General features: G+C 45.4%; 1 protein-coding gene across 1 annotated transcript in view; it reads right to left on the bottom strand.

Moving 5' to 3' along the window:
- CHRNB3 (cholinergic receptor nicotinic beta 3 subunit) overlaps positions 1–25,496 on the bottom strand; it is a 669,660-nt gene that overhangs the window by 65,737 nt on the left and 578,427 nt on the right. Inside the window, exon 5 of the mRNA XM_069236628.1 lies at positions 5,608–6,490. Coding sequence (XP_069092729.1) covers positions 5,608–6,490 — 883 coding nt within the window. The remainder of the gene's footprint in view (positions 1–5,607; positions 6,491–25,496) is intronic.

The following is a 25,496-nucleotide window of genomic DNA, read 5'->3' as shown; positions in this document are numbered from 1 at the left end:
TGCACGTCCTGTGCTGCGGGTGAGGTAAGTTGCTTTTGGAGCCTCTCACAGCTCAACACAAGTGCTGGAAGACCCTATTCCTTGCGCAGAACCTCCGTCCAAGGCAGGTAGATGCAGGGTGGGACATGCAGTCCCCCTGGAAGTTTAAGCATTCGGCCCCGGCGATGAGGCATGGTGCTTCTGGAGCCTCTCATGGCTCAACACAGGTGTGGGCGGCCCCTCTTCCTCATGCAAACCAATGTCCAAGGCAGGCAGATGCAGGGTGGGACCTGCAGTCCCCCCTGGAAGTTCAAGTGTCTCGCGCTACGGGTTAGGCAATTTGCTTTTGGAGCCTTTCACGTCTCAACACAGGTGCGGGTGGCCCTCCTCTTCGTGCAAAACCTCTATCCAAGGCAGGCAGATGCAGTGTGGGACATGCAGCACCCCCCACCCCCCCAGAAAAGTTCAAGCAGCCTGTTACCGCCCCATTTCCCTCCTAGAATCCTCTGATAAGATAGTGGAAGGCATCGGCCTAGATAGGCTTGAACTATTGATCAGTGAAAATTATGTCCTGTTGGCGTTCAGTATGGCTTTCAATCTGGTTTGGGTACCATCGAACAATGTGTTAACCTCCGTCTACAATCTCATAATAAACATCTTAAGCAAACTGCCATTCATCTTACATTTATGGATCTGTCTAGTGCATTTGAAACCGTTAACTGATCCAAGCTGTGGGATCTTATGGCCACTGAGGGAGTGGAGAAGGGTCTAGTACAGTTCCTGAGAAAGTTGCTTCTCAATCTCTATGCCACAGTGAGATATGGGAACAATGGTGAATGCTCAGACCCCTTTTGCCTACAGTGAGGTGTTCCTCAGAGGGGAATGGGGAACGTACATGTTTCGGTGAAGGAAGTAACTGTCAACGCATGCTTTAAATTGATACAATATAATTATGTTCACATGGCCTACCTCTCACCTAAAACACTCCACGCTATCTATCCCACCAGTGTTCCTACGTGCACCAGCTATGGTGCAGCACAGGATGATTTTCTGCATGTAGTATGGAGGTGTACAGTTATTACGCAGTATTGGACGGAGGTACTGACACATACCAAATCAGTGACAAGGTAAGCGGTTGCCTGTGAGACTGAGCAGTGCCTGCTGGGGTTACTTCTGGACAAATGCAAGAAACAGGTGAGTAGAAAGTTCAGAGTGCTGGGACTGATAGTAGCTAAACGCCGAGTAGCAATCCAATGTCTTAGTGCTAGCCCCTCGATTATTCAGGTTTGGAGGGACGTCCTGGTAGGACCGGCCGAGGCAGATGAAGCACATGTGCGAAAAGAACTAGACGCGACAACAGGATGACAGATTACTTACTTGCATGGGGGGATGACACAGGCGTTGACGGCAATATTAGATGACCCCATGCTTTCTTGGATATCGGATCTATATGTAAACTGAAACATAACCCAGATCAGAGTAATGTTCACAGAAACCTAGGAATACTGTCCACACACACTTCACAATCATCACAGTTCGAGCCACATGTGGCGAGTGCAAAGCCTCGTTAAGGCTCTTCTTGCTGCTTTATAATCCCACCATACACAGAAGCTGGGGCTGGGAATGGATGGGGGTTGTTCTGGGTATACCAGAACTAACTATACTTTTACTTTTCATGGCCTATTCTTGGGCAATTATTATGTTCTTTGGCGACTATTTGTTTTTGCAGACTGGCAGATATTCTACCCGTATTTGAAATATGATGTGTGATGACAATATGTTACACTGTTGTTGGTAAGTGTGTGCCCCTATTGCCCATGGGGGATGATGACTGTAAGTGTGCAAATGACAATAAATGCATTTTTAGAAAACCTCTTCTAACAGTATTTACTTTGGAGCACAAAAAGTACTTTGCCCTGGAAAGATGCTCTTTACTCAGCGCATGAGTGTTTTATGCTGCTCTGCACCGCTTCCATCTTAGGGTGTTGCTTGGGTGCAACTTGGGTGGTTTAGCGCAACCACCCATAGTTTTGACACAAGTGTAATGTACTAAAATAGCCTCTTTAAAGAAGGTGCTAACATGAAGAAATGTCTCCAAACATTCCACACATTGCATGTGTGCTGCACTGTACAGCACACAAAAAATGTGCATGGTTAGGAATGTCTAGGTATAGAATTTTGTATTGGAAGAGTATGCTTCCAGTACAAAACCTATACTCTGCAGCGTGACAGTGTGAATGTTGATTTTGATTTCATGAATATGTTTGCTTAACGTTCGGAGCATTTTTGCACTAAAACAAAAGCATCACCTCTTTAAAGTACTGTTTTTTCCTATACTTCACAATTAGGCCAGTGTTAAGCTATAACTCCATTTTGTTTCCTAACACAGCATGATGTGTGTTTTCAGTTCTCCACTCGTCACACGTAACAAAAGATGCATCGGTATGATGCACTGTGTTGACATACTGTTTTCAAAGAACTGAAGAGGAAGCCTTTTGCAAAATTCAAACCCCTTATTGCCAGTAACACTGTAGGCCGTTCATCTATGTGACTTTCATTGTTTTGTGTAACTTAATTTGTTATGCCACAGCCAATGATATTAGGTTAGAATATGCACATTAATACTCAGCAAGGGAGGGAAAAGGCTAGGATGGTGGCAAAAGGTGGCATTGTATAATTCTGAAATATGCTTTGCTAACCTTATGTTGACTGTGCAATTTCCAGTTGGCAGCAATTAATCTGAAAAAAATCTTTCTGTATCATACCTCTATCCTCACTTCACCTCACGTCTTCTATCATAACCCTGTCTCTTAACCATGGACATGATTTAGGGGTTGCCAGGGATCGCAGCTGGGACCAATGCCTTGCCCTCTGCTACCCCTGGTACTACATTTGAGACCCCTGGCAGCAGAGGTGGCAAATTCAGTGCCAGGAACATAGTGGCGGCTCGCATTATGGATGTCAGTTGGGGCTCAACTCTCTTTGTTTTCTGTTAATTCTTTATCACACTAATAGTGAATAATAATATTTATTCACTATTAGTGCAATAAAATGTAGTACAATTAGCTGGAATATGCCCTTCCATGGCATCTGAGGTAAGTAAAAAAATATTATGTATTTTGGGTGTATGCTTGCGCGTGAGAGTGTATTTATGTCAGAGAATGCATGAAAGTGTGAATGTGTGTGTATGTGTAAGTATGGGTGTATGAGTGAACATGGAGGTCAAAGGGCATGTGATGTCATTTCTGCTACCCCTGGCATTTTAGTGAATTGACTTCCATGCTCTTAACCTCTCTATTTCTACTTCTCTATGTACCTTCATCCTCTCTCTATCTCAGCTCTCTATGCCTCACTCAACTACATCTTCCTCTGCAACCTTCTCATGACCCCACTGCTCTCTGTATTGTTCTTTGAGCCTACATCTGAATATATCACTCTTGAGCCCCTCTCTTTACACAACTCTGTGTCATCCCTTTCTCTGTATCTCACAACTCCTCTTTCCATCTGGCCACCCTGCTTCTCTCCCCCATCAACCTAATTTCTCAAAAAAACTTAACTATATCTTTACCTTACTTATTTATCTGTCTCCATGTCTCGACTATCTTCCCTCTGTTTCTCCATCTCACCACTCCCACTCACCTCTCTGTATCATTTCTCTCTCAACCTCACATCTCCCTCTCTACCTCACCTCTTTCTACCCCATAAGTCACTCTTCATCTAACCTCTCAATTTACCTCACCATTAGTTAATTACCTCACCTCTCCATATCCCTTTTCTCATGTTCTACCTCTGTTACCTTTCCTTCATCGCTCTAAATATTTTACTCCTTTCTGTACCTTTACTCCTTTTTCTCTATCACTGACTCCTCTTTTTTTCTCTGTCTCTTTCTGCGTATAGATTTCTCTCTGGACCTCCTCTATTTCAAATCATCCCCTCCACCTCAACTATCCCTCTTAGCCTATTTTCTTTCCATATAGAACTCTTTACATCACACATCACCATCTTTTCTTCTCACAAAGCTTTACCTCTGTATGAACCTCACCTCTCTTTTTTCATTTTACACGTCTCACAAGTTCCTCTTTTTGCCCTACACCTCATTTTGCTTTATATGCTTCACCTCTATCTTTTCCCTTCTGTCTTCCACTCCATTCTCTTCAACTTACTTATTTTTCTATAGTTCTTGCCATTTTTCTCTCTATCTTGCAACCCTTTGTTTTTCCTCAAGTTCTTCTGTCTCCACCAAGCTACTTTAGCTTTCTCTAATACACCTCTTTTTCTACGTTACCTCTTTCTGCCTCACGCCTTGGTTTACTTCACTTCTCTGCCTCTCTCTATATGTCCTTCTCCCTAGCTCTCTCTGCCACTCTCTAAAACATTACCTGTTTCTCAACCTACATCTTCCTCCCTATTTCTGCCTTCTTCTGGCTACTGCACCATCCTCTATTAACTTTACTTCTCTCAGTATCACACAATCCTTTCTACATAATTTCTGTCTCTACCCCCTACTCCCTCTACTTCACATCTCTCACTTTACAGTCCTTTTTATTACTCTGTCCTTCTTTTGTATCCTGCCCCAGACCATTTAATTTACTAAACGGGATTACACACACATAAAGAGGAGGGGAGTGACAAGGAACAGAAAGGGAAATTAGTTGAAGGTTATTAGATAATAATCAATGGAATGGTGAAAATCATCAGAGCAGATCTTTGATTTTTAGTGCTTTGGCAAGAAGATAGTGGTGAAAGGAGTTATATTTGTGGCAAGATTGGCAACTGAAACTACAGTTTCAATTGCCTGGTGTAAATGTCTTATTTTAAAACAGGCCTCTTGTCCGCTAAACATCGAACAAGTCAACCTTAGCACATTTACCTACAATAGAAGTAGCAAGATGGTTAGACATAGAATTCCACATTAAATGTTTACTATTGCAAGTATGAAAATCTACAACCACACTCAGAAAGGAATGGCTTTCAAGGCTTACTCAGGATTTATCTACTTTATCTGTGTGTATCTATTTCTGAATGTTTAACATATAATTCAATATTGTTTGGCCTCACGAATGCTTGCAGGTGCCAAAAGGAGGTAATAAGTCTAAAGTTGTTCCAAACTAGGGGTCTCAAAACATGGATCTTGCCCAAGGCCTCACAAATCTTTAAGATGTCACTGGCTCCTACTACTCTGAGTGAAGAGAATTGAACTAATCATTGTTCCTCAGAGAACTGAAAGCTATTTCACTGAATATAGGATGTATTTATGGTGGGCAAAAAAAATCACTAGTAATTGCAATACATATTCGTGTCCGAATTTCACCAAAGTGCCCGTGTGAAGGAGTGTGCGATCAATAAACGGGTAATGCCACACCACTGATTAAAGAAACTGAACTGGTTAAGGCATCTTATTCATTCAATAGCATACTGAATTAATTTGAGACATGGTCTCAAAAGACTATTTGCTATTTATGTATCCTCCCTGGTATCTAACAGCAGAGCAGAAAGTGATCAATAAATAAAGTGGTCTGAAGCTCAAAAACTAATTCAATACAGATTCAACAGTAACCACTCAGGAAACAATGCCGAAGTTTACTGTGATCGCTAAAAAACATAAAGCACGAGCCTACCATCACTTACCTGTCTGATAAAATGTTCCTTTTTCACGTGCCTTGAAATGTACCTGATCGATTCGGCAGCTTTTTCTAGAAAGGAAATTAGGACTTGTTCTCCATTTCTCATTTTGACAAGTTTTTGTTTTCCTGATGATTTTGCCTTTATCGCTGGAACATGTTCTTCTGTGTCAGTGAAACAATAGCGATCCACGTGTCCTTTCATACACAACAGTTTGGGCAGTTTTTGAAGGAATAGTGCTTTCACCCAGGGAGCCATCGGATGATATGTTGCGGATGATCTGTGGTGAACATTGATCACAAAAACTGTGACGATGATGGAGAGGGTGACGAAGATCATGATGAACAGCAAGTATTCTCCAATCAGCGGGATCACCTTGGAAGAGGAAGGGATAATTTCTTCTATGACCAGAAGAAACACAGTGAGAGACACCAGGACTGAGGTGGACAATGAAAGCTTCTCCCCTTCATCAGAAGGCAAGTAAAATACAAGCACGGTCAAAAATGACAATCCAAGGCAAGGGACTATCAAAAAAAGAGTGTAAAATAATGGAAGACGTCTCAAGACAAAGGAATAGGTGATAAATGGATAGGAATAAATTCCATCCTTCCTCTTTCCTTTCACTCCAGAGGCATTGATGATTTCCCATTCTCCGTTGTCAAAAAAATCTTTTCGATCTACATTTTGGTCTATTAGAATGAGATCCACCATACTCCCGTCATAGGTCCAGGACCCAAATTTCATAGAGCAGTTCTGCCGATCAAATGGGAAAAAGGTCACATCCATGGTACATGAGCTTTTATAACTGGCCGGAGGTGTCCATACGACGGTCCCGTTGTGCTTTATTACAGCCTTTGTCATGAGAGAGCCTTCAAAACGCCCATCGGCACTGAAAGGAAGGTGCAAGGACGTCATATTGAATCTAACAAACATAATTCATTGATAAATTAACACACATTTTTCATGCATAGCATTTAATTGATCTCTCATTCCACATTTAATGTTGCACATATGGAGAGGTAAACAACTATATCAGAGGGTCACAGACACACAAACACTAGTTATTTAGACCTATATATAGCCGAAGGATAGGTCACCAGGGACAATGGAACCTTTACATAATTGCAAAGCAACTAAAAACTAGATTGATTGCAAGTGACACCTTCAATAGTTCCAAAGCTAAAATGTTGCTGGCAGGCATCGGACAAATCACTAATGATTTGAACTGGGATCAGTTGTTAATCTCAGACACAACAAGGACGTGCAATCAGGAAATTACTACACGAGGTTCCTTAAGTAGACTGCAAATTTTCCTTGAGCTCGAACATCAGTAGATTATAGTTTATTTATCTATTGCTGAAAACATTGTGATTCCCTTTTATCTCAGCCTCCATAAAAAGCAGTACCTTTATTGTATAGCATAAAAATTGTTACAGTAAGAGCAATGGTCAGTACAAAAAAAAATCCCCTAACCACAAGATTTAGCTACTCTCTATGGCTCAATGGTCAGGAATGCAATATAATTGCAAAGTTTGAGCTTAATTTGAAAGCCCCACCATTTGAACTCTAGATATGCGAAATCGGGTCATACATCCTATTTTAATAGTAAACCATCAAAACATTTATCAGAACTATAACAATCATCACCCCTTATCCTATGGCCCAAGGGGCTCGCCCTTTGCTATGTCCTCTAGAATTTGGGCAAAAGGTCTGGCATTTCACCAGAAACTGGTGTGCCTCTGTGCCCCTTTGCGGTTTCAGTCATTTCATAGAAGAGATCAGTAGTCATGTGGTAAACGCTGTTTCCTCTGATACCATCATAGATCTGTAAAGCCATGAGCAGGTCATTCGTCAGGGATATGTTTGAATATTTCACTACAACTGTCAAATGCTAATGTTTTCAAGGACATCGAGTCTGTATTGTCCTTCCCAGCCCGAGAGCATGCACATGAATACACCACACAAGGAGCTGTGTGACGGAAGTCTTTATTTTTCAACATACTACCGTGCTCTGCACTCATTGGGTCATACCTTTCATAATCACCTTAACACCTCCCATCAGATTATGTAATTCCTGTCAAGAGTCCACCCAGGACCACGAGGGTTCTAGCGGGCATAATACCAAAGACACTACATCTCCCCTTTGTTAAATAACAAGTGCAAACAACAGTATCATCATACTTCCACGGTTCACACACTGATCTGCCAGATCAGGTTGTATGAGGTATCTGAGATGCACCGTCATCATGAATCTATGACATAGGCTCAGATGTGTGTTTTGAACGTTCAGGTGGGGTCACCTTGCTTGTTATCTCAAGAGCTGACAAACATTGAGGTAGGTGTTCAAAACGTGATAAGTCCCATGTGATAGATTGTCTGGGACGATGCACTGACACCATGTGTCCTTTGCATGTAACAATCTCAAAGGACTGACAGCAAACAGAGTGTCTGTTTTCCATTTCCATTTCTGTTTGACCAGTAGCCAGTCCCATTTCTCAAAGACTGCTTCCGGCAGCGCTGATCAGCATATGTTTTTATTGTCCACCTTTGAGAAGTGTGAAAAAGTCATCTTTTTGGCTGTGATTATCCCCAGTTTTAGGGTTAAGCCTGCGTTGCATGCGCTCGCGCATGCGTATCGCAGCAAGATGCTTTAGTGTTTAGAAAAGGGCTCGGAGCCCTGTCGACGTCACGTCAGTGTTTTTCATTGGTTCGTGGGCTTGCCTAGTAAAATCTGCTTGCTTTCATTAGTCGAAGGCATGCATACATCATGCCTTTTCCGGTGGCTAGCCCTCCTCGAGCGCATCGACCAAGTACAGAAAACATGCGAGACTCGCTGTTTTCTGTCCGGCTCGTGGACTACTTTTTCTCTAATTTACTAGCGCGATTTCACTTGGCAGAAGTCGAGCGCTCTACATAGTTAATTGCACTTTTTCGGGTTTCGTACATAAATGCACTTTTGCCGATAGGTGAAAAGTCGAGTTAGGAGTTTACAACGCTATCAGCTCTAACATGAGCAAACACGAGACCTGTTGCATTGAAATGCTTGTTAAGACTGGTACTGGTTGTTACCGACTCTGAGTGTGCCCTGGGCTTTGCTAACCAGGCCCAGGGCCAGTACTCTCCCATATTTTGCAAAGTTTTTTGTGTGATCCAAAACCCATGGATATCATGGAGCCTGATCTGGTTAGCCTACCCACACTCATTGTAGTTCAGCTTAGGCAGTTGCGTAATGCCAGGGGATTTCCATTAGCTACTAACCTTAGGAAGACCGAAAGGGTTAAGTTCCTTGAAGCCTGGACGGAGTCCCAGCAAGATGGCACAGATGAAGCTCTAGAGATAGGAGTGGAAGGGGAGGATGATCCCTCTGATCACCGGGGAGGAGACCAACATAGACCTCAGTGATGATGAGGATGAAAGGTTGTCCATTAACACTGTGACCAGAGCCCTGCTTAGAGCAAGTGGGAGGAGAGGATCCACCACAAGAGGTGTAAGTCTGTCCATCAGGGGAAGAAAGCTTGAGGCCCAGTTAGCCTATATAGCTTTGGAGGCAGAGAAGTTGGCCCTGGAGAAGAAGTGGGCAAAGAAAGAACAGAGAGATGGTGGCAGTGAAGTAGAGTTTGAGGTCTCCAGGGATGGTGGGTTTGACCCCAGGCTTCCTAAAGGGATTGTCCCTAAATACCACAAGGGTGATGACACTGAGAAATGGCTGACAGCATTTGAGAGAGCCCCTAGGATGAAAATGATTAGCTCACAGTATTGGGGTTCACTCTTGTGGGAGTTGATTTCAGTAGCTGGAAGGGGCAGACTCCTGACCTTAGAGGGGGAGAGTCAGAATCCTACCTACACATGAAGAAATGTCTCATCAGGAAGTTTAGGCTCACCCTAGAGCAGTGCAGTATGAAGTTCAGGGACATCCAAAAATTCAGTAACCAGTCGTTAGTTGACTTTGTAGACACCCCAGTTTAGACACTAGAGGGCTGGATACAGGGGCTATACAATCTAGTAATGAAGGAGCACGACTTGAGTAATTGTACCTCAGAGAAGTTACACCAGTATCTTGTTGACTTTAAGCTGTATAACGCTAGTGAACTGGGTGAGACAAAATTATGAGTGCATGAGAACCAGTGTCACCAAGAAACACAACCGGGATGATCAGAAGAAAGGAGGACAGGTCACTTCCCAGGGGAAAGCCCTGGGTAACCAAAATAAAAAAAATAATGAGTCATCTAAAAATTCACAAACACTTGCACAAGGAGGGGGATCCATTCCACTTCAAAGGGGAGGCGGTATCAGGGAAAGGACTCTGATCCTGCTAAAGAAGGGAAGTTCTAGACCCTTCAAAGGCAAGGAAGAGTTTTGACTGCCCCAGAGATGGGGACAGGATACACAGAGGTAACCTTAGAGTCCGTTAGTGGGGTGGAAGTTCAGCCTCCAGGGAAGAGTTGTGTCAGGGACAAAGAGAGTGTCCCACTCTTAAGGGTCTGAGGAAAACCGCCTCTAGGCAAGAGCAGAGTAATGTCAGTGGATTCCTTAGGGTCTACTGGGAGGATGGAGTCCTCTATACTGAGGCAAGGGACCCCAAACCGGTGGCAACCAGGAGAGTGGTGGTCCTCTAGATGTACAGAGAATTCCTCCTCACCTTGAGACATGACATCCCCTTGGCAGGACATTTGGACCAGACTAGGACCTGGAAGAGGCTAATCAACCATTTCTATTGGCTCAACATGTCTGCAAAAGTGAAGGATTTCTATAGCTCCTGTGTCACCTGTCAGGCCAGTGGCAAGACAGGGGGCAAGCCAAAGGTCCCTTAATACCACTGCCAGTGGTTAGGACTCCATTTGAGATCATGAGGATTGATATTATTGGTCCCCTAGACCCACCTACTGCCTGAGGCAACAGATACATTTTGGTGGTAGTGGGCGATGCCCCCAGGTATCCAGAGGCAATAACCCTCAGGACAGTCAGTGCTCCCACAGTGGTTAGGGCCCTACTTGTTATGTTCACCATTATGGGTTTCCCAAAGGAGGTGGTCTCAGATAGTGGCACAAACTTTATGTCTGCCTATCTGAAGGCAATGTGGGATGAATGTGGTGTTATCTATTAGTTTACCACCACATATCAACCCCAGACCAATGGTTTGGTGGAAAGATTTAATAAGACCCTGAAGGGCATGATCATTTTTTGTCTGACAAACTCAGGAGGAGATAGGATGCTCTCCTCCCATGCATGGGACTTACAAACAGGGAGGTGCCACAAAAAGGGTTGGCTTCTGCCCCTTCGAGATATTGTTTAGGCACCCTGTAAGAAGGCCATTGTGTTTGGTAGGAGAGCCGTGGGAGAAGTCTCTCAAGAAGTCCAAGTAAAATGTGCTTGACTTTGTGCTTGGCCTGCTGTCTCAAATGGCAGAGTACATGAGGAAGGCAAGCAGCAACCTGGAGGCCAGCCAAGAGCTAATGAAGCTCTAGCATGACTAGAAGGCTACTGTGCCTGAGTACCATACAGGTCAGTTGATGTGGTGTGGTGTGGGTGCTGGAACCTGTGTCTCCCAGGAAAAATGGACTGTGTCCTATGCCTTTCTGGAGAAAATGAGTGAGGTCACCTATGCGGTGGACCTTGGCACCCCCAAGAATCACCACCGGATTCTGTATGTCAACAGATTAAAACCCCATCAAGACAGGGCAGACACAGATGAGGGAAGAGAGGAGGAGAATGAACCTCTGCCAGATCTCCTCTCCACCAATGTGTAAGATGGGTAAGTGAAGGGAGTGGTACTCTCTCCCAAGCTGACAGACCAGCAGCAAAAAGACTACAAACAAGTGTTGAAGACGTTTGCTGTGCTGTTCTCTCTGACCCCTAGACTCACCAATTAGTGTGTCTATGACAAAAACAGGGTGTACAGGTTATTTGACCAGGTCAGCGGCAACAAGGCTGAGGTAACCAAGATGTTGGAGCTAGGGAAAATTGAGCCCTCTGATAGTCCCTGGGCCATTCCAGTGGTACTGGTTCCCAAGTCTAATCCCCAAGGAAGGAAGAAGGAGATAATATTCTGTGTGGAGTACAGAGGTTTGAATGCAGTCACAAAAGACTGATGTTCATCCCATACCTAGGGCTGATAAGCTAATTAATAGGTTGGGGGCTGCCAAGGTACCTGAGCAAATGTGACCTAGCCTCAAGGTACTGGCAGATTACCCTACATCCAGGAGCAAAGGAGAGGTCAACATTTTCCATTCCAGAGGGCTGCTTTCGGTTCAAGGTGTTGCCCTTTGGTTTGAAGAATGTCCTTGCCACCTTCCAAAGATTTGTGATCTGAGCCCTCTCTGGGTTTGAATCCTTTAGTGCAGTTTATCTTGATGATATAGTTGTAATCATTTCCACCTGGGAGGATCACCTGGTTCACCTGAGGGTAGTGCTTCAGGTCCAACAACAAGCAGGTCTGACTATCAAGGCAAGCAAATGCCAGATAGGACAGAGTTCAGTGGTGTACCTGGCCCACCTTGTTGGTAAAGGCCATGTACATCCTCTCCAGCCCAAAACCCAGACCTTGCTGGATCGGAGGCTTCTAAAACCCAGACTAAAGTCAGGGCCTTTCTCTGCTGGTATTACAGATTTGTCAAGAATTCTCTCCCCTGACAGAACTCACTTCCAAAAAGCAACCCAAAAAGGTCATTTGGACCCCAGAGTGTCAGGAGGCCTTTGATACTGTGAACGAGGCTATGTGTTCAGCAACAGTGTTACTGGCACCTTACTACAATAAGGAGTTTATTATACAAACAGATGCTTCAGAGCAAGTGATTGTGGCAGTGTTGCCACAAGTAAATGATGAGGGACAGGATCAACCAGTTGCCTTCATTAGCAGGCGACTATTCCTCAGAGAACACAGATGGAGTGCCATTTAAAAGGAAGCCTTTGTTGTTGTCTAGTCTCTGAAGAAGTTGAGACCATACTTGTTTGGTACTCACTGCTGTGTTCAAACTGACCACAGACCTCTCAGATGGCTCAGGTAGATGGGGGGGGGGGGCTAAAACTGTTGAGGTGTTCCATTTCCCTCCAGGGGATGGACTTAATAGTGGAATGAAGACCTGGGAGTGCCTCTGCCAATGCAGATGGACTTTCCAGGTTTTTCCACTTAGCTGATGAGGACTATCAGGGTGTAGGTTAGTTACCCATCACCTTTTGTCTGGGGGTGGGCAGTGTGAAAAAGTCATTCCTTTGACCCTAATCACCCTCATTGTTTTGACTGGTACTGGTGGTTACTAACTCTGACTGTGGCCTGGGCTCTGCTAACCAGGCCCAGGGCCAGTGCTCTGTTTAAAAGGTATATGGTAATTCGGCATGATTATAATTGGCTCTGACAAGCTACCTATAAGTCCCTGGTATATGGTCAGGCATGTAGGTTTAGGGACAGCTGATGAGGACTATCAGGGTGTAGGTTAGTTACCCATCACCTTTTGTTTGGGGGTGGGCAGTGTGAAAAAGTCATTCCTTTGACCCTAATCACCCTCATTGTTTTGACTGGTACTGGTGGTTACTAACTCTGACTGTGGCCTGGGCTCTGCTAACCAGGCCCAGGGCCAGTGCTCTGTTTAAAAGGTATATGGTAATTCGGCATGATTATAATTGGCTCTGACAAGCTACCTATAAGTCCCTGGTATATGGTCAGGCATGTAGGTTTAGGGACCCCATAGGAGTTGAGGCACCTATGGGTGCACTGTTGTGGTGTCTGATGGCTTTTTAAAGGTAGCCCAGTCTTGCGGACTGCTTTTAGAATAAAACCAGCCCAAATTTGGCTTTGGAATTAAAAGTACTTCCAAAGTCTTAAACTACCCTATTTTTACATCTAGGTCACCCCTAAGGTCTGCCCTAGGTGTTCCAAGGGTAGGGTGCAGTGTAATTACAAGCAGGGACATTATACAAGTTGTTTTATAAGCCTTGGTGAGGGAAAACTGCCAATGTCATCTTTCCCCTTTGTAGTGCATTAGCTCCATAGGCGAGGATGGGAAGGCTTTATATTAAAGTCTTTCTTCTGATGGGACTGAGCTAGAAATTTCATTCAAGATATCAAATTAATAGTTTATATCTTAAACTGTTTTTATTGGTTTTCAGAAAAATGTGAAATTACAGGGCATTCAAGCATAGTATGTACAAACCATGTGAGGGAGCATACATTAACACTAGGGGTATGCAGGGAGCTCTGCTCCGCTGGCAGAGTACCTGAGTTATTTGCACTCAGCACTCCACTTGGAACGCGGAGTTTACCAAAAACTCCACTAGTCCCACCAGCGGAGCGGAGCTCACCCGGTGCACACTGCAGCCCAGTTATGGGCTAAACAGCACAAGGGCAGACAGTCTGCGCTTGCGCTGTGTAGCCCATAACTGGGCTGCAGTGTGCACCAGAACTGGTGATGGATCCATGGAGGGCCAGGCCTCCCTCTGCAACAGCAGACCACGGGGCAGAGGCAGGCAGAGAGAGAGCCAGGTCGCTGGGGGCAGGACCATAAGGACCCAGGTAAGTCCTCGTCTGCTGTTTTCTTTTTTTTTCATTGTTTGTGCACACTGGTGCACAAATAAGGACTGAAACGTCAGCTGTCACTGCCTAAGGCCCTGGCTTGATTTTAGGCCCGGCCTAATTAACACACACGTACTGCATAAATGGACATCGCGATATATCATAGTATGGCATTGTTAAAAGCAGTGGGAAACTAGTATAAATACCATTAGCACAGATATGAGTAATCATCAAAGAATGATAGAGTACATTCAACATTTGCCCTTCAAACTGCCAGAAGAAGCAAACTTACCAAAAACAGACAGACCAAAAAGTTGAACTTGTTTCCTCAATAGCAAAAAGAAGGGTTGCTTAGGCATATTGCTGATCATTATGACATCAGTGGTAAAAACTGCCTACCACCGCGGTGATGGCCGACAAAATACCGCCATCAAGGCTACCATCCGTCTGCCATATTATGAGCACTGCCAGTCTTCCGGCACAAGAAGGGTGGAAATCCGGCAGTGTTCATGGTGGTGGACGGTGGTAAGGTGGTGCTGCTACCACTAGCACCACCACGCCAGTAGAGCGCTGCCAGCTGTATTATGACAATTCATACAGCCTGGTGGTGTTCTGCTGCCGGGGCGCTGCTGGAAGTAGCAGCGCCCCTTACCGTTTCCTGCCGGAAGACCTCCTTGCTCAAGGTAAGTCGGGCTTCCGACAGTAGAGGGAGTTAGGAAGGAGGGGGGTGTTGTGTGTGTGTGTGTCTGAGTGTGTGCATGAATGTGTGAGTGAGTGTGTGAATGCGTCTGTGTGTGTTGAGTGGTTTGTGTGGTTGTATGCATGTGAGTGAATGTGTGTAAGAATGGTGAAGTGAGTGTGTGTCTGCATGTCAGTGTGATCGTTGTAAGAATGTGTGTGAGCATGTCTGGATATATGCGTGTATGCCAGTGTGAGTGATTGGGTGTATGCCTGGTGCGTGTCTGCGGGTGTGTGCGTGTTTGGGGTGGTGGGGGTGTGTGTGTAAGGATCGGAGGGGGTGGGGGTGTGTGTGAGGATCGGAGAGGGCGGGGGGTGTTTGGATGGATGGGGTGTGGGGAGTGTTAGGTAAGTACTGGGGGGGGGAGCTGCCTACCGGTGACAGGGAAGGAATTCCCTGTGACCGATAGGGCCTACTGCCATGTTTTTCGTGGTGCTGTTAACGCCACCAAAACCCTGGTGGAAGGCAGGTTCATAATGCCGCTGGCGGTACTATGCCCGCCACTGGACTGGAGATACACATCTCCGGCCTGGCGGCTCATACCACCAGGGCTGTATGAGTGGACAAGTCGCAGGTTGGCTGTAGCCAACCCTCCAATCTCACAATGTAGCGGTATGTACTGCCAGCCTGTTGGCGGTCATACCGCCACATTAACACTCACTTTTTCTTGTAGGGGCCATAGGTAGTAAGAGTCAACATCCACTCTCCATAAGATGGTGGGGAATGGATAGGGCAGGTGTTGAAAGGAAGATGGATGGATCGTGAGAGGAGGGAAGTGGGGGACCATGTAGTACAGTTTCTCAATACTGTCTGGGCCTGGTGCATGGATAGTGGCTACCTTTGGAATATCAAACTAATAGTTAGAATACAACCAACAAGTTGCCAATGTTAGATTTATTATATCTATTATAGGCAAAGAGTTTTACAACTCTTTCTTAAAGTTACCTAAAATCAGCCTTGCAGTAGCCTTTCCTGATTGGTCAGCCTCATGCAGGCTAAGCCAAGCTACCTTAATAAGGTGTAAAGTGGCCTGAGCTGACATAAAAGAAGCATCTGGTGGGTGGAGAACTGCAACAGCAGATGGCAAAGCAAGATGGGGGCTGGGTGGCCAAACTGGTCTTCGGAGGAGGGAAAGACAGTTGGGACAAAAAACAGACCTCCTCCATTTCCTGCACCACCAGCCAGATGGGAATCTCTGTAATAAGATTAGGAGAGGGCCTCGAAGGGGAGTGTAGGGGAACGTTAGCCACACCTGTGGGTGGGCTTAGCCAGGCCTGCACCTCCAGGAGAGATGTCCTCCATCTGGAAGTTTCACAAAACAGTGCTTTCTGGGATTGAAATATGCCACACTTCGCAGGAAGTGGTCATCGCAGAAAGTGACACCCTGCACCTCTCATTGGTCAGAGGTTTCCACCTGCTTACCAACCTAGAAACCTGCATAAATATGGGAGAGCTGCCCAGCAACTCAGATCCTTGCTGGAAGAAATCAGAAGAAGGATTGCCCTGCTGAACTCCTGGTCTGCGATAAGAAGGACTGCAGCCCAAAGAACTGCACTTGCTGCACACTCTGGGCTTCACCACAAAAATGACTTTGTCTTGCTTCTCAAGATTCAAGAGTAGACACCCTATAAGAAACATTTACAACGGAGCTACCAAAAGTCCCCTGCATCAAGTCCTGCAAGAAGAGCCCACCTGACCAGCGTCTGATAGACTTTTAATGATTTGCTCAGGTGCACTGTGGGAATTTAGGTCCCAACTCCCAAGAAGCAACTCAGAGCTTCTGGAACCTTGGACCAAGTTTGTGGACACTGCAAGACCCCGAAAATGTCCATCTGGAAGATCCAAAAGTTTGAAGCAACTTTGGAAAAAGCTCAATAAGGTGACTGACCCATCATCGAGAGTCAAGCCAGTGATGTCGAACCTGGTCTGAATTTCAGGTTTGTTACGCTGAAGCTCTGGAGATTTTTGGCATTGAAGATACCTCCAGGAGTTGATCAGGGCATCGTGCTGAGCCTGGCCACCGTTGCTGGCCTGAGGAGGAGACCCGTTTGATGAAGAGGGAAAAATCTCTGAAAAAAAGGCCTGATTTAGAACATGGTGGTATTACTGCTGCCCCACCACAGTGGCGGCCCCAAGTACTCCGTCTAGCTGACAGCAGTTCAACGACTGTATTTAGATGTTCCTGTTTTGCTGGTGGTGTCATGGCAGCAGAGTCCTGACGTAGTGACGTACATGGGGACATGTAGATAGGTAAGTACTATTTTTTGAAACCTAAATACAGATGTGTCATTTTTGCATGCAGTGATATGTAAGCAATGTGTTATGCCCCTTTGTGTTACATATTGCATGCCACACACATAACACAAGGGTAAAACGACCGTCGACACACAGCACATAGGGTAATAGTACATGTAGCCTACCTGAGATCTCGGCAACAACTGATTCATTTGACGTCCTGCTGGAGTTGGACCAGTAAATGGGGGACCTGGACGAAGGGGTATAAGATGGAAACAGAAGCGAAAACAGAAAAAAAGGTAAGTTTATACTTCTTTTCCTTCGGTTCTGCCAACTCGAGTATGGAGGTCTTCCCACCACAGTTGCCTCAGCGTGAAGGCACTTTGTGATCAGCTCGGTGGGACTCTTGGCTGGAGTTCTCCCACCAGCCCCTACAGGCTGTGCCACTACCAATGAGGGAGACGAATCTTGGCGGTGATGGCAGGACTGTGGTGGTCTTTCCTTCAGTAACCCGCAAAGAAAGGTGATGAAAGGGAAGACTGACGAAAAAGTGACAGCCGGACCAGCCTGCCATGTTTTAAATCAGGCACAAAGACCAAAGGTATAATTTTAGCAGAGGCCTACCGCTCAGTGTATCTGACTTGGGCTCCATCGTGGTGGGCCTCAAACTTTGAGTTTGTCCCAGCCTGGTGCGATCAGATGTCTGTGGTTGGTGCATTTTTGCTTTTAAGGTCTAGAAAGCACATTTTTACATTTAGGCCCTTATTATGAACTTGGCGGTCTGGGCCGCTATGCCGGCGGTGGCGGGAAATCCTGCCATCTAGCATGGCGGCCCAGACTGCCAAATAATGAAGACAGGTGGGGGCCCTCCTCCACCGCCAGGCTGCCTCTGACAGGCAGCCTGACGGTGGACGGCATCATTATCCGACGCAGCATCGCTGCTGCCCCTAGGATAATAATCCCATTTCCCCCAGCCTTTCCCTGGCGGGTTTCCCCACCAGGAAAAGGCTGGCGGAAGGGGTGCCACCAGCAATGTCCCGGCCAGGCATTCTGCTGGGCCGGCAGGGGGAAACAATGTTTCCAAGGGGGGTGTTAACCGCCGTGTTCATAATGACCCCCATAATCTTTAAAAATTCACACCTCAAGTTCCCTACACTGGATTTTTGTTGTTTTGGTGTCATTTTAAAAATAAAAATATTTTCAATTTTTATAGATTTTTATTGGGTGTTTTGTTTTGCTTATTTACTGTTATGTTGATATTACATACTTTACACACCTGTCTCCTAAAGTAAGCCTAACTGCTCGTGGGCCAAGCTACCAAGGGTTGAGCAAGGATGAAGTTATTGAGACCTTGCCTGGATCTTATTTGAGATTGTGGCCTTATTACTCAGTGTAGGTACATACCTGCCCTTACTAATAAACCATTTTCCAACAAGAAGTATCTGAAGACACAATTCTTATTGGCATTCATTGATTAGTCCGATGTCCATTGTGGGAGTTTGGTTCTGATGGCTCTCCCAAATAGCAAGATGGCAAAGCTCTCACCAGTTGTGGAGTGAGGAGTTGATCGATAGGCATGAAGGGCTAGGAACAGAGCTTGGTTTAGATTGACTCCCTACATCAATGTTTTTTGAATTGCCCTCTTGAGGGTGCCCATAATTCGTTCAACAACACCATTGGCTTGGGGAAGAGAGGTGTAATCCTTTCATGGTTGATATTGAGTCTAAGAAGAAACTCCTTGAATTCTTTGCTATTGACAGGCAGGCTATTGTCAGATTTTAGAATAGCGGGGGTGCCTCAGACTGCAAAGGTATCATCAAGCTGCTTGATGACTTTATCATGGGTTGTCAATGACACGTCTTCCACCAAAGGAAATCCTCAGTATTCATCAATGACTACAGTGAGATGATGTCCATTTTAAAGAGGCCCAAAGAAATCAACTGTAACTCCCTCCGAGACATGTGCAGGAATCTCATTGTCAGTGGATGCCGCATCACCTTGGGGAATAAACAGTTACAACGGTGGCATGCTTTTAGCTCTCTCTCACCTCTTTCATCTAGATAAGGGAACCACACTTGATCTCTTAGGGCTCTTTTAGTGGCCACAATGTCCTTCATGCGCTAGCTCAATAACTTGTTGTCTCAGGCCCTCAAGTATTGCAATTCTCGAGCCTCTCAATATGATACCCCCACGGGTGATGGACAGCTTATCCTGTACATTTTTTAATTTTGGGAATTTACCATCATTAGAAAAAGGTTGAACACTTTTTTTCCAAGATTGTGTTGTAATGTGCTCTTTGAGAATTTGTATGGCTTTACCTGCTTTGGTATCAGCAATAATCAGTTCAATGGATAGAGCTGCTGGTGTGCTGGACCTCACAATGAAGCTGAGATACCCTTCAGCTGCTTTGGATGTCAAACTGTGGCGATGTACCACCACTCATAAAAAGTAATCTGCTGGGTTTTTGTCTTTCCATGACTTGTGTACAATCACATAATCGTAGTATTGCAGTTGCAATCCCCACCTCTTGATGCAAGGAGGCAACTTAGCTGTTGGGTTTACAAAGATAGTGAGCAATGCCTGGTAGTCTATGATGATGGTGAAACCTTTCCATATAAAAATACATGAAAATGTTCACAGGTCTATACTACAGCCAGACTCCCCTTCTCTGACTGAGAGTAGGCACATTCTGTTTCAGATAGTCTTCTACTAGCATAGGCAAAAATGTGTCTCTGGCCATTTTGATGGCCATTGTGTTGAGCAAGGATTGCCCCCGGGCCCACTGGTCTCCCTTCTACTGTCATCTCAGTGTGTAGATTGGGTTAAAAATAGGCCATTTCAGTTGCATTCTCAATCGCATGTTATATTTCTTTGAAACTGTGATTGCATTCAGGGGACCAATGAAATGGGACATTCTGCTTTGTTTAGTCTCTCAATGGGGCACTCACTGTAGCAAAGTCACAAATGTAGATGACACTGAATGCACCTTGACTAGATCAAGAGTCATTCTCCCATCAGAGAATATGTGCATAAAGTATTTGAGTTTGGTTTTGTGAAACTCATGCTTTGCTGCAGTCAGAGTAAGACCTACATCAGTAAGTAAATGCCACACTTGCATAAGAGCCTTGTCACGCTCCTTTTGTTTTGTGCCAAATACCAATATGTCATCACTGTAATTGAAAACATATGTAACAGGTTGAATAACTTGACAAAAAACATTCTGAAATATCTCTGCAGCCAAAGATACTCCGAAACTCAGTATTTTATATCTTAACAAACCAAAATGAATCAAAAAGTAGTACTGTACCAACAGTTCTCTTCCAGCTCAAGTTGATTGTATCCTTCGCTCAGGTCAAAACAAGAGAAAATATTGGCTTTGTTCAGCTGCATGATCATGTCTGCTACGTGGGACCAGGAGATCTTTCTCGTTCAATTGCTTTGTTTACCCGGTGTATATGAACACATATGTGCACTGCGTCTCCACTGTCCTTTTATTGCATCACAACTATTCACAAAACCTATGGCAAATGATTGGTGGAGCGTTCAAAGATGTCATGCTTCAACAGTGTTCCTACTTCTTTTTCCAGGGCTGCATGTAGTTGAAAAGTGACTCTGTGATACCGTTGGGCAACAGGGCAAAAGTTCTCATTAATATGAAATTGCACTTTAATAGTCTTGAGTCTTCCTAAGCCATGAAACAATGACAAGAACTGACTCACAATTTCAGCCTGAGCATGGATGTTGTAGTTGGGATATATCAGTCCAATGTCACAAGCAGTGTCAAAGCTAATTAGACATGCACTAGATGAAGTTCTCTGAAGGAAATGAACTGGTGCTTGTACTGACGTTGTTTCATGTTATAGGGTTGCTGTAAATGACCTTTGACTCTGTAGCAGTTTAGGTAAGCGTATTCCTTTGTGTTTGACGGAGTAAGGAGGGGCACATGAGATAGGCATTTGAACTTTTCTACTGGCATGATGTTAATTGATGCACCACTGTCCATAATGAAGGTTATGGGGCAACTATTCACCTTTGATATAATTTTAGGACAGTATCCAAATGAATGTTGTTGCTTTGTTTGGTGATTAGGCCTAGGCTGAGTTTGCGGAGTTCTGCTAGACAAAACTCTGTGAAGTGCCAAAAAAACTCTGCTGCCCTACGCAGAGTTCTGTGAGCGGCAGAGTTTGGGTGAGTTGCACTGTTCACTCTGATTTTCAGTGCCAGGAGTTTATCCTGTGCTGTAAAATCAGCGCAAAACGGCATCATGCGTAGGCCCAGAGGGCACTAACTTTTTTCTGCCGCTCGAGTAGATTTTCTACTCGAGCAGTAGCTTCCTCAATGTGAGCAGCAGCATTCTCAACGCAAGCAGTAGTGACCTGCCACGACCGCCTTCGTGCAGAAATTTTGCCCGCGCTGGTCAACTTAGCGATTACTCTTGCTCGCCAACGAGCTGTGCGAAAGAAAAAAATCCGCTCTACATCACTTTGCAGAGTGTTTCCAACTCCACCGGCAAACTCCACTAGAGGAGCGGAATTCTTCACCCACCCCTACTTTTGATCTTTTTGACAAGCAGCTAATCCTACGTGTGCAAGCTGTTCCTTAGTCAATGTCATAAACCCATATTTGACTTTTTCTCCAGTGCTTGATAAAGACGTTGAAGAGCTTTTATATGATGAATCTGATGATGATCGACTGTTCTTGGTTTCTACTTGTTGTAATTGGTTTTGCCTTTTGGCCTTGTGGGTGTGGCGAGAATGTTTCCTGAGCCTTCTGGCATCCTTTTCTCTTCTCACTGTGACGCATTTGGTTTCTCTTTTGCTTTGCATACCATTATGAAGTAGTTTTCTTTCTCACAACCCTTGCATGTCTGTTGTAGGAAGCTGGCTCTTTATATAGTGGACCAAAATGAGGTACACTGTGCAAAGAGTCTAAGCAATCCTCCACAGGTTTCACAGGGGCACAAATGACATCCCAAGTGCTCTCATTTTGGGTAGTGTGGTCGAGCAATAAGGCATTTCAAAGGGTAGTGCTAAGCATGTAAGGCACACATTCATACAGTAAGTGAGACACACACTCAATAAAGAAATCCAACACCAATTTATAAAAATAACACATACTTTTATATAAACTTTGATACCAAGATCACTGGAATCAGGTGAGTGCTTTTCGAGATGTGGTTTTGTATAGTTTTTAAAAGGTGACAGTGCAATTTCTGGGTGCAGTAATGTTTTACTATGGGGGAAAAGCATGCACTGCATTCGGACACTTCACAGCAACTTACAGGACTGTTTTCCAGGACTTAATGTAAGTATGGGGTAGGGTCCACGGCCATACCAACAGGTCATCTCAGGAGGCTCTGGTGCATCCGGGTGCAGAGGTGTGTTACGCCGTCTAGTGTCCCATTCACTTCAAAGGGGAACGGTCCAGTCACAAAGTTGCGGCAGGGATGGACTTGAAGGTCTATCCAGGGGAACCCACAGCGAGGATCGACCCTTGAGGGCCTCTGACACTTGGGGATACTGTTGGTTCACTTCTCCTCAGGCTGTGAGGTGCAGGTAGAGTGGTGACTTCTGGTATTGGGTCCACTGGAGTTCCTCGAGGTTGCAGGGGGGCCTGCAGAAACAGTCTGCAGGTGACTAGTGGCGATGGGGTTCCTATTGGCCAAACGACGGATAGCAATGCAATGGCATCGCGGCCCAGTCCCCACAGTGCAAGAGTGGCATAGAGATATGGCATATTGTAACACAAAGTCAGACAACTATAACGAGATGCTCCCCCCCCGTCGCTAGGCCGAAGAAATACTGGGAGGCCTATAGCTGCTACCTTGCTGGAAAGGAAACAAGCGAACCAGAAACAGGAGAGACATTCTGATGGAGCATAATAAAACTGAATCACACGAACATATGTAGTCATTGTGGCTAGATTAACAACCCGATGTTTCAGGGCAGGGTGGAAATGTGTGGAACCGATTACTGTATGCGACCTCCTAAAGTACATCAAGTGATTGATATGTTTGCAGCAAGATGAATACATTGTTAAGTTGTAAATGACTATATTAAAATATAAATAAAGAGTTAAAAAAAAAAGAAACAGTCTGCAGGAATTAACTGGGGGTCCAGTCCGACCAAGCCAAAAAGTGGGCTCAGGTCTCACAAGGCTGGGAGGTCCGGGGCGGACGGGTGTCCTGAGGCATCGGATCTTTGTCTCCTGGACACCTGCAGTTGCAGGGGGGTCTACAAAAACAGGCTGCAGACGCCGTTGTGACATCCACACTGGGCGCACTCAAGGTTAGCTTTATCTCTGGAGGGTCTGTGGACCACACTAACACCATTGGCCCACTTCAGCACAGGCTAGGCAGCTCAGGTGCAGTGGTGATATCTGGCATCAGGTTCTTGGCGGTCCCGGTCCTCACAGGTCTGTCTTGGGTACCTGCGGATACAGGGGAGCAGCTCCTCTACTCCAAGGGAGTTCTTCTTGGTGATTTGCAAAGCACTGTCAGCTCTCCCAGTATCCTGGAGGCTGCAGCAGCAGGACATGTCAGTTTCTCTTTGAGGGTCAGGTGAAGGAGGAAAGCCAGCAGGGTTGGCAACAAGACAGTTGTGCTCCTTGGTTCTTGGGTTCAGCAGGCTTCTTGTCCACTCCTTCTTTTGTGTCCAGTGAAGATCTGGTATCAGAAGGTCCCCTAAGTACTTAATTTAGCAGGCATTAAGGGGAGTGAATGGTAGTAGCCAATGAACTACTTATCCCTGGGGTCAGTATGCCCACTAGGTGACCACTGTCTGTGGGGAGTGGGCATCACCAGCTCAAAAGTTCCTAAATTTCACCCCAGACAAGATAGCGGAATTTCCTAAGTTGTGCCCACTTCAGGCTGGTCAACCTAGCGGTGCTCTCAGTCTGGAAATGCAACACGCCTCCAGCATAGCTAATCTTCGTGCCTGTCCAGGTACCAAATGGGGCCTGGGCAGTAGGTCAGCATCTCCCTGTGAGTGAGGCCAGATCTGCATACCAAAGGCAGTGGGGTTCTTTGAAGATCCCTGCCTTGGAATGCAGGTCATACTGTGGGGAGGGATGTTCCACATCCCATCCCGAACAAGTTTTTTTTCTGACCTCCAGAGAGCAAAGGCTCCACCCTGTAGGGGTCAGATCCGCATCTGTTGGCAGCTTCTTTGGGTTCAGGGTGCCTGTCTGCTGCTTTGGAGTGTAGGGGCTACACATCCTGTAGCAAACACCCTCCTTCCACTCTCTCTTCTGTTAGCTGAGGAGCCACCATCTCGAGCCTAACAGCTGCCTGATTTGTCAGGACTTCTTGTGGGTCAGGCTGGGCTTTACCAGTGCCAACTTTGGAGTTCTTCCTCACTGAAGTAGAATCTCATTGGCTCACTGGAACTTTGGCTAAAATTTGCCCACCTTTCCTACACTTTCTCCTTTTTCTTATCTTCTGGGGCCTACTTGCACTAATTGCAGGATCAGTACCTCCAGAATCCTTAAGGGAGGACTGGCACTAGACCACTTCCTCTTTCGGGCACTGAACAACCTCTGGGAGGTCATTTCCAAGGAGACAATCAAGGGGGAGGTTTGTACGCTGATTCACTACACGCCTTTCCTGCTTCCATAATAGCAGCTTACTGACCTGCTCATTCTTCTGCCCTTGTAGTCATTAGCATTTTCTCTAAACTAAGTGGCTCTCTCAATATGCATCTTCTGAAGCATTGGTTCCCAATGTTTTGACTTCGGTGGACCCCCACCTTATCAATAGTGGAACCTCGGGACCCCCACTGAATCATTACTGAAATCCGGGGACCCCCCCTAACTGAATCATTACTGAAAGCTAGAGACCTAATCTGTTAGAAATATTACATTTTATAAGCAGTCCCGGAACCCCTTCGGAAGCTTCGCCGCCCCAAGGGGTCCCCGGACCACAGGTTGGGAACCACTGTTCTAAAGGAATCTGAAAGGCTGCCATCAATGACTCTTAGGTGCATGGCTTCTTCATCATTAAACTTGAAGAACTTACAGTGCTTGAGAAGTGTATCAAGTCTCTTAACAAATTCATCCATCATTTCACCAGCTTGCTGTCTTGCTTGGTTGAATATGTACCTCTCATAATTGACATTCAGCATTGGTTTAAACATGGCATCCAGTGCTTATTTTATTTTTTGGAATTATGCTGCATCAGCTTGCAAGGCTTTCTTTAGCACTTCTTTCACTCCATCACCGGCAAGGTTTTCCAAATATTTAATGATTTTCTTATCATCTTCTTCCCCTAGTGCATCTATGAAGTCATCAAACGCTTTCATTCATGCAGTCCACCTGGCACCAATGTTCTGCTTCTTCACTGTATCAAACCAAGGTGGTTGCTTCAGGAATGTAGCCACATCGTACCTTGCACTCCCTTCTGTTGCCATTGAGAACACA

This window comes from Pleurodeles waltl, chromosome 1_2 (genome assembly GCF_031143425.1).
Source record: "Pleurodeles waltl isolate 20211129_DDA chromosome 1_2, aPleWal1.hap1.20221129, whole genome shotgun sequence".
Taxonomy (NCBI): Eukaryota; Metazoa; Chordata; class Amphibia; order Caudata; family Salamandridae; genus Pleurodeles; species Pleurodeles waltl.
Note: the sequence above shows the minus strand (reverse complement) of the source record. Positions and strands in the feature narration are given on the sequence as shown.